Raw genomic sequence first — 10,585 nt, 5'->3', positions numbered from 1 at the left:
TAAGTTTTGTATATTACTCGATATGGTTTTATATTACTCAATATCTTTTCGTACATGTGACTTTAAGTTTTTTTGGATTAAATTGATTTTTTTTTGTTTTATGTTATTAATTCTTATACGATGTTGTGGTTTTCTTGTATTAAATTATATTCATTTTGGTTTTAGGTTTATTGAAAATGTTTGAGATTCAAACATATATGGTCTCTCATATATTTAATTTAAAATAACTTACATAAACGGAAAAAAAATTCTCGTTTCCCCGTTAGGGATGGGAATGGGGATGCGATTATATTCCCCGACGGGGATGGGGATGGGGACAGGGACGGGGACGGGGATTGAGGTCCCTGCCCCATTCTCATGCCTACAAGTGAAGATAGAATATCAATGACCCTATGAGAATTTGCAATCTTTGGAAATTCCAATGTGAAAGTGAGATCATATAACAATGGATTTTATAATGAAGTTTTCACGAGCTTCGAAAGGGTATGATGTTATCTGGGTGATTGTGGATCGTTTGACTAAGTCTGCACATTTTCTACCGACTAAAGAGACATATGCACTGGAAAGAGTTGTGATAACTTATATTGATGAGATCGTGACTCGACATGGTGTCCCATTCTCAATTATTTCAAATAGGGACAACCGATATACCACAAGATTATGGAAAGATTTTAGGGAGCAATAGAATCCCAAATTCGGTTGAGTACGACATATCACCCATAGAATGACAAGAAAAGTGAGCGAATGATACAGACCCTTGAAGATATATTGTGGGCCTGTATTATTGAATTTGGGGGTTCATGGGAAAATCATCTATTGTTGGTAGAGTTTGCCTACAATAACAATTATCATTCCAGTATTCAAGAGGCACCTTATGAAGTTCTATATGACAGAAAAGGTCGAATGCCATTGTGTTGGAATGAAGTGGGGGAAAAACAGTTAGTCAGTCCAGAGATTGTACAGTTAACAACATAAAAGAAAGATCAAATTCAGGAAAGAATAAAGACAACTCATAACCAACAAAAGAGTTATGCCGATAAGCGTTATAAACCGATTGAATTTTAGATGGGAGATCGTGTAATGCTAAAAGTTTCACCGTGGAAGGGGATTGTACGTTTCAGAAAAAAATGGTAAAGTAAGTCCGAGGTACATTAGACATTTCAAATTAGTAAACGGGTTAGTGAAGTAACATATTAGTTAGAACTACCAGAAGAGCTTAGTGCTATTAATAACACTTTTTATGTTTCTAGTTTGCGGAAGTGTTTGGCTGATTCAAATATGGCATTACCATTACCTGAAATTTAGATTGATGAAAAGTTGAGTTTTGTGGAAACCCCATGAGCCATCACTGAGACTAAAGTGTTGAGGAATAAAGAAATTAGTCTGGTGAAAGTTAAATGGCGTATTCATAAGGTACAAAAGGCTACATGGGAACTGGAGTCTAAAATGAAAACGAAATATCATCAGTTGTTCGATTGATGGAATTCCAGGACGAATTCTTAGGGGGGGGGGATGATGTGACAGCCGGGTTTATTGTTAAAAAGTTTTGGGGTTGTTTTTAAAATTGGGTTGAAAGTTGAGATGTGTGTTTTGAAACTTGGATAAAATATCTATTACTCACCGCCTCTTCTTTCAAAATTCATATATGTATATACACATGTGCCTTCATTATCTCCTTTTAAAACTTTAAAGAGATAAGAAAAGTTGGTGTGGCTTGTTTCCTAAGTTCGAAGAAGCAGTAATCGAAGGAAGAAGAAGAAGAACTTGAATACATGATTTGTATCTGATTATTTGTGGCTGTTAAAGTTAATATCTAGTTGAGAATTCAAGGTGAGTTTTATTTTAAAGCTTTATTTGAAATATTTTTATATGGAACCGTATGGGTTCATACATGGGGTGTTTTAAAATTGATTATATGTTATCTTTAGCATAATATTGGGATTTGATGTGTTATCTACCGATTGTAATAAGGGTGACATAATCAGGAGTTTAGTATATTTGGTAATAAGGGTGGCATAATCAGGAGCTAGATATATTTTGTAATAAGAGTAACATAATCAGCAGCTGGGTACACTAGGATAAGGGTGGCATAATCAATTTCTTGAAATAAAGATCTTTGATCATGGGGTACTGTTGTCGCATCTATATGATGCGATGAGATTGATTATATCGCATCACTGTGATGCGATGAGTTGTGAATATCGCATCCTTGTTGTGCGACAAAGGGGGATTATCACATCATTGTGGTGCGAGGAGTTGTGAATATCGCATCCTTGGGGTGCGACAAGTGTGTTTGTTGCATCAGTGTTAGTGCGATAAGGGATGGTTATCACATGTGTTTGATGCGATGAGTTGTGTTTATCACATCTATTGGATGCGACAAGTTGGGTTTATCACATCTATTGAATGCGACAAGTTGGGTTTATCACATTTGTTGGATGCGACAGAATGTGTTTTTATATATGTTTGATGCGATGAAATGGGTTATCTCATCTTTGGCATGCGATGAGATGGGTTGTCTCATCTATATATTGCGACAAAACAAGGTTTGTTGTGATAAATGTCAATTACATGTTATCTTTTCAAAGATTGGCTTTCCAAAATATGTTTTGGTGATTTTCACCGTGTAATTGCAATAAATGGAATTATTCACTGGACCTTATGGTCTAACCCTCATTTTGTTTTCAAAAATGTGTATTACAGGTCGGGCACAAATGGAAGGTAAAGGGAAGGAAAAGACGTGAAGGGGATTATTATTGCTTTACATCTATGAACTTTTGGGAAGGTAATTATGTGCATGTATATGAGAATTTATTATATATGCAAATCTTGCATTTGGTGTGAATAAAAAGTTTGTATCTACTTTTGTATGTAGCAATTTGTATATATTGAGACCAGTGTGTAATATTTGTATTTCATGTTATATGAAATATATGTATATGTGTGTGGATTTTATGCAAATGTGGAGTTGGGGTGTTATAAATGTGAACGTTTTTAGTATATTTATGAACAAAAGTTACATGTAAAAGAGTTTTACTTTGTCAAATGCATCCACATGAAGCAAACACATTGTGAAACAAATATATGTTCATCAATACATTGAATGCTAGTCTTAGATGAGAAAATAAATCATTTGAAACAATATTTTAAGATAAAAGTTCTAACGGTTATCACAATATATAGAGTTCTCAAACAATTTAACTCATATATATATATATATATATATATATATATATATATAGTGTTGAGTTCCAGTAAGAATGGAAGTTATTGTGAGAAAAGTAAGAAGAGATCTCCACCATTGGATTAATCCTAATTGAAGATCAACACTTGGTGCACCAGATTAACTCCCTAGATAAAAACAATTCATTGGGTGGGGGTGAGATTAAAAGTGACCAACGATCCAAATTCCTTGTTACGTTCCTCATCTTGACTCATATTTTCATATCCTTTGTCTCCCCCTCTCTTTATATATAGGAGCTAAATTATTTTATTCTTTTTCTCATTTTCTGAAGCTTCTCCTACCTCAATATTTATTTTTGATTTTTGATATTCACATTTCAGATCCTTTAATTAGATTAATTCTACCTTCTCATGTTCTCTCTAATAATTGCTCTTTTAACTCTCATTATTTCTCTCTATTAGGTTATAATTTTTCATCTTCTCTTCATGGTACATCTCTATGATAATCTCTCTATTAATCTTTCAATTCTTCTTCTCTATCCAGTTATTATTTTGTGAAGGCGATTTGCATTTTTGTTGATTTGAGGCGTCATTCAATAAGACAAATCATGGTATGTATGTATGTAAGTATAGGATTTCGTCTTTTAGTGGATACATTCACACTAAAGTTGGAATTATGTAGGTATATGAATATTTTTTTGTGCAGATAAAGTGACATGAATTTTTGATGAAATAAGGTAACATTGTTTAAGCATAATAATCTCTCTTAATCTCTCCATTCTTCCTCTCTATTAAGTTTTTGTGGAGGTGATAAGCATTTTTGTTGATTTAAGACGACAATCAAGAAGATAAATGTGATATGGGTTTTTATTGATGTAAGTATAGTATTTCGTCTTTTAATTGGAGATATTCACACTAAAATTGGAATTATACAAGCATATGAATCTTTTTTTTGTGTGGATAAAATGATATGAATCCTCGATGAAATAAGATAACATTTTTTAAGCATATGTAGAACATAAAAAAATAAGTATTTTTTGTTTGTTTATCCATGAACTCGATAAACGTTATGCTAGAATGTAAGTATAGTATTTCGTCTTTTAATTGGAGATATTCACATTAAAATTGGAATTATATAAGCATATGAATCCTTTTTTGTGTGGATAAAGTGATATGAATCCTTGATGAAATAAGATAACATTTTTTAAGCATATGTAGAACATAGAAAAATAAGTATTTTTTGTTTGTTTATCCATGAACTCGATAAACGTTATGCTAGAATGTAAGTATAATATTTAGTCTTTTAATTGGAGATATTCACACTAAAATTGGAATTTTGCAAGCATATGAATCCTTTTTTCATGTTGATAAAGTGACATGAATCCTTGATGAAATAAGATAATATTTTTTAAGCATATGTAGAACATAAAAAATAAGTATCTTTTTGTTTGTTTATCTATGAACTCGATAAACGTTATGCTATAATATTTTTGCATTGATGCTAGAAGAATGTATCAAAAAAGATGGGCTATGATTTTTTCAGTCAGTAATATTTCATATGGTTTTCAAGATGTCGATATTGATCCGTCTATTGCGATCTTTTCCTTCTTTAGCATTGGGCTTGAAAATTACTTTCTAATACTTTTACTCTATTATTTTTGTAAGGAGGGTATTACGAATGGAAAGGGAAATGTTCACTTATATTTGTGAGGATGTTAGTTTTTCCGTCATCTACAAGTAGATGAACAACATTGTATATACTGGTTGATCATCTAAATGATATCAATTTAACTTAGTTCGCCAAAAAGTATGTGTCTCATCAATACTTATAATTTGAACTCATTTTATTATAGCATATAAAATGTTTTTTCATCAATGTTTGCTCCTCTTTTTTGAGTTTTTTACCTAGCAAAAAACTACAATAAAAGAAGCAGTAAAATAATGTCAGACAACAACCGGTAAGTAGTTTCACAAGCCCACTTTTGGCCCGTAAAACAATAAAACCTTAGAAGTCAATTCTAATTGATGGATGCATGGTGCCTCCTATGCCGAATAGATATCAGACTATCTTAAAGTCTAAACATGTGTAAAAAAAAAAAAATTATCAACCATGTCTACAATGGGCATTAATGTAGAGAATGAGTATATATCGGTTATAATTTACACTCAATTATCACCAACTACTAATGAAACCATGTTTCATCAAAGACGTAATTTCTTAACAAATTTATGTCACATACACCATTTTCGATTGCATGTCGCTTTATCAACCTAGTCGTCCAACCTTTTTAAAGGTCACTTTCCTCTCATGTATTTACATAAACTTCCTGGAGTATTCTAATCCCATTTTTTCAATTTTCACCGGTCATCCGACTCATCCTAAAATATTATTGTATAAGATATTATTTTTTTATACTTCTATTACCTATGACTAAAATTTATTTTATTGTTGTATACGATGTCATTTTGGTGAATTAAAATCTTACTCAGTAAGTAAATAATAGTGTTAAATTTTACCGGTAAACACTTACCATGTAAGTGTTTGATAAACGACTCCTAAGTATAGAATATCAACAAGTGATGGGTACATGGCATTTGGACTATTGATCATTTCATGGATTGTCCATTTTATATTCTGTTTATTATTTATTTTAATTTTAATTTTAATTTTTGTCTTGCTTTATTACCACCACTTCATCACTGTTTATAATTCTAAGGTATGGTCCAAATTAATATCATAATGTGTCATCGACAGCAATGATTACGTGGCATTGCCACAACATTTTTGCAATTTGAGTTGATAAACATAGGAATATCCTAATATCAGTGGTAGATCAGGATTTTTGTTCAGTGAGATCACCTTTAAGATAGATTAAAGACCCGTAAAATAGTCAAATATGTTTTTAACCTAATTGCAATGTTTTGAGGGATTTTTAAAGTTTTTTGGTTGATTTCGAGGGATTTTTTAGTGTTTTTGTCAATTTCGAATAACTTTTTTGGTTTTTTGATTAATTTCAATAGATTTTTTTGTTAGAGTAACGGTTTCGATTGGGGTTGGGGGGCCATGGAAAAATGTAATGGGGAGAAGTGAAAGGTAAATCTGTAAAACCTAAAGTTTAACCTATGAATTTTTTTTTTGAGTTTTTGACTGGGGTCCCTTCCCCCCTTTTGCTATTGCATCCGCTTGGGGTGTTCATGGGTTGAGTTGATCGGGTTGAAGACATTTAAACAACCCATCCAATGTTTGTGGTTTGGAAAATCTTAACCCAACTCAACCCAAACGAGAGTGCAACCCAACCCAACCCAAACCGTACCGGTTGGTCGGGTTAGTCGGGTTGGGCGGATTGATACTTTGGTACATTAAAATATTCGTCTAACCTTGAATATGTTATTTCTCTACTCATAATTTCTTTTCCATCATCAACCATTTTGATATAAAATATTCATACTTCTTACGTATATCACATTCAGTTAATTTTCTCAATTTACATATATATGTTTACAGTTATCGAACATATATATGGATTAGTTATATACATATGTGAATAGATTGAAAATATATGTATATGAAGAGCGTACGTGATAGTGTAATTGCTAATGTATATATATTAATAAAATGATATCGGGTTCATCGGGTTGGGTTGAGTTCAAATAATAGTAGCCCAATATCAACCAAATACATACGGTTTAAAAATTTTACAACTCGATTAGACATTTGGTTGTTTCGAGTTGAGTTATTTCATGTTTGATTAAGTTGAGTTGATTATATTAATCGAGTTGGTCGAATTTTTGAACACCCCCTCATCAACCCTCCCCTAAAGATTACCACATCAACCATATAATATAAATTATAAAAATGTAAAATTTTACTTTTTATTATTAAATGGATGTCATGTCAGATATTATGAAAAGAATATTCTACAAAAGAAAATATACTTTTCATCACCAATTTTTCTTTTTTCTTTTATAATTAAATCTATTTAAACAAAATATAATAAAATTAAAATCAATAAAAAATGAGGTAAGAACTCAGGTTAATTTCAGTACAATAACTCAATAATGATTTACTATCGTAACAATAATGATGAATGAAATTGTCAGATACGATCGAGTTTGAAAACAAACACTTTCATGTTTTTGGGTAAGATCTATTATAAGGTTCGGGAGATTGAAGAAATAACGTGAATCTGATCAATGAAGCCAAAATCCGTGCATTCTTAATCGATGATGGTTCGTATAAATGCGTGATTTTTAATTGATGACGATTCTTATAAATGTGTAATTTTGTTTTACGTAATTATTATACATATATGTTTGATTCAGATCTTCTGAATTAACCGATCGTTTATAAAAAGTTGAACTGAATCAAATTAGTTCGATTTATTCAATGTACTCCACTACCTCTATCCTCTTTTAACCACTTCAATGTGACCATGACCACTTTTCGTTGTCACCTTTATTTGTGGTATGTGATTCACCATCACCACCACACCCATATCACTCGCCACCTCTACGTAACACCCAAATTGGCCACCACCCATTAACCATAGTCACAACTCCACGTACTTTTCAAAAATGCTAATCTTTCTTTCCACATTATTCGATGAGTTTTGGAGACTTGGACTTCATTATTGGTTATTGTACATCATAAATAATGAGGTAAGAATTATAGGAGTTTGAAAAGAAAATGTGAGGTATTGTTGGGTTTTTACCATAGGAATTGATCCCACATAGGAAATTTTTGGTTTAACCACCAAAAACTACCAAGAGACCCAAAGCCCTATCTTTGACCATTAATATATATGCCAAGCTAAAGCCCAATCCAATTGTCTTAGAAGAGCTTTAGTACATTTTGATAAGGCTTATGATATTGGTCTTATAAACCACTCACTTTTCCCCTTTCTTTCCTATGTGGGATCAATTCCTATGGTAAAAACCCAACAAAAATTACAGGGTTGTGGCGTAGTGATTGAAGTCCTAGAGAATGTAGTGAAATTTTCCATTTGATCAGGGTTCAATTCCAAACGTACAAGCAGGAACTCAAAACCCCGAATGCACTAGTAATAAAAGCTTAATCAACAAGTGAACGGAAACAATAACTATGATACTAGAATGGTTAAACATAAACGATAATGACACATAAATAAAGAACAATTGATCTTTTGGAAATAGTCAAGTCGGCTGTATTTCAATAGCTAATGAGATTACACAAAAACACCAAGATCACACAGTAGTGTGTGCACATAATTTCTCTCAACTAGCTAATGTCTCACAAGTGCGATATTTTCTCTCTTGAATATAGTAGGAACATGTCTTCAATTGGTAATGATACACTTAGAGGAATTACCCTTTTATAGGCGTTTCCAGAAAAGACATATTCCAGATTCGGCATCTTTGGGATAGTCAACACGTCCTCCAGTCTGCTGCCTCTATGTGTCTTGATTGTTGTAACCGTTTCTACATACGTGTTGGATTGAGACTGGACCACTTGTGATGTAGAGACAGACCGTGGAACCTTCATGCAAACGGGTGAGGTATGAGACCCATAGGCTCTACATGTACTATGCAGAGGCTCTGTATATGGGACTCGGGCTCTGCATCCGAGTACTTAGCTTTGTGGGCGCATGTCCTCGGTCTTCATTCCCTTTGTGTCCGAGCTCTTGGTTCCAGGCTGCTTTCAAACTAATTCTTCTTAACTTAAGCAAAAGACTTTTTACTTACACTTTAAAATAATACTAACAGTACACAATAATTATGTCCTCAGAGCTAGTTTCTAGCAGTCACAATTTATAGGGATTAGTAGTGTAATAGGAAATAATTCCTTGAGCATTCTCATCCAATGGCAACGATATATATACAGAAGTGATACAAGAACTTTCCTAACAAACTTGGCTAACAATAAGGAAACTAATATATATCCTATATTTACACGATATGCACAATATATATTCTAATAGTCCCCCGCAGTTGAAGCAGGAGCAGGGCACACGCTTAAAATGGACCGAAAAGTTTCAAATAATTGACGTAGTAAGTCCTTCGTAAAGATGTCAGCGTATTGGTATGCTGAAGGAACATGAAGTATGCGAATGTCACCGACTCGAACCTTCTCATGAACAAAGTGGATATCCATTTCGACATGTTTGGTCCGCTGATGTTAGACTGGATTTTCGGATAAGTACACTGGTGAGATGTTATCAAAATATATCATAGACCGTTGAATCGGATCATGAAGCTCAAGTAGAATATTGCGTATCCAACATGATTCAGCAACTGCATTAGCAACCCCTCTATATTCGGCTTCAGCACTAGATCTTGAAATGGTGGGTTGCCTATTTGAAGACCATGAGACCAAATTATCGCCAAGAAAGACACAATATCCATAAGTATAATGACGCGAATCAGGGCCACCTCCCCAGTCGGCATCAGAGTACGTTGTGAGAGTATGCCGGGGAGAGATGGTTATATGTATGCCAAAGTCAAGAGTGCCCTTTATGTACTGAAGAATGTGTTTCATGAAATTAAAGTGTGGTTCCCGCGGAGCATGCATAAAAAGGTTCAGTTGTTGAACAACATAGGTGATATCCGGTCGTGTGAAGGTGAGATATTGCAGGGCTAATGCCAGTTTTCTATAGAGAGTGCCATCGGCTACAGAAGCGTCCATGGCACTGAGCTTGGGTACAATATCAACTGGTGTAGTGGAAGGATTACATGTTCCCATGGCTGCCCGTTTCAAGATATCGCGTGCATACTAGGCTTGTGACAAAAATAACCCCTGAGAGGTACGGGTAACCGCGATACACAAAAATGGTGTAGTGCCCCGAGATCGGTCATAGCAAATTCCCGTGATAATGTGGCAATAATAGACTTTAAGAAGTCTGGATCAGATGATGTAAGGACAATATCATCGACATATAAAAGTAGATATGCAGTATGTATACCGTGTTGAAGCTCAAGTAGAAGATTGTGTATCCAACATGATTCAGCAACTGCATTAGCAACCCCTCTATATTCGGCTTCAGCACTAGATCTTGAAATGGTGGGTTGCCTCTTTGAAAACCATGAGACCAAATTATCGCCAAGAAAGACACAATATCCATAAGTATAATGGCGCGAATCAGGGCAACCTCCCCAGTCGGCATCAGAGTACGTTGTGAGAGTATGCCGGGGAGAGATGGTTATACGTATGCCAAAGTCAAGAGTGCCCTTTATGTACTGAAGAATGTGTTTCATGAAATTAAAGTGTGGTTCCCGCGGAGCATGCATAAAAAGGCTCACTTGTTGAACAACATAGGTGATATCCGGTCGTGTGAAGGTGAGATATTGCAGGGCTCATGCCAGTTGTCTATAGAGAGTACCAACGGCTAGAGGAGCGCCGTCCATGGCACTGAGCTTGGGTACAATA

The 10,585-nt window shown here is 34.1% G+C and overlaps 1 protein-coding gene across 1 annotated transcript; it reads right to left on the bottom strand.

Annotated features, from left to right (window-relative positions):
- Nucleotides 1-9,337: 9,337 nt before the first annotated feature.
- Nucleotides 9,338-9,901, bottom strand: LOC112505195 (uncharacterized mitochondrial protein AtMg00810-like). Its single transcript, XM_025109133.1, has one exon. It carries the CDS (start codon nt 9,899-9,901, stop codon nt 9,338-9,340), a length of 564 nt encoding a protein of 187 aa, XP_024964901.1.
- Between the last annotated feature and the right edge of the window lie 684 nt (nt 9,902-10,585).

This window comes from Cynara cardunculus, unplaced genomic scaffold, assembly GCF_001531365.2.
Source record: "Cynara cardunculus var. scolymus isolate 2C unplaced genomic scaffold, CcrdV1 Un_Scaffold_8951, whole genome shotgun sequence".
NCBI lineage: Eukaryota > Viridiplantae > Streptophyta > Magnoliopsida > Asterales > Asteraceae > Cynara > Cynara cardunculus.
Note: the sequence above shows the minus strand (reverse complement) of the source record. Positions and strands in the feature narration are given on the sequence as shown.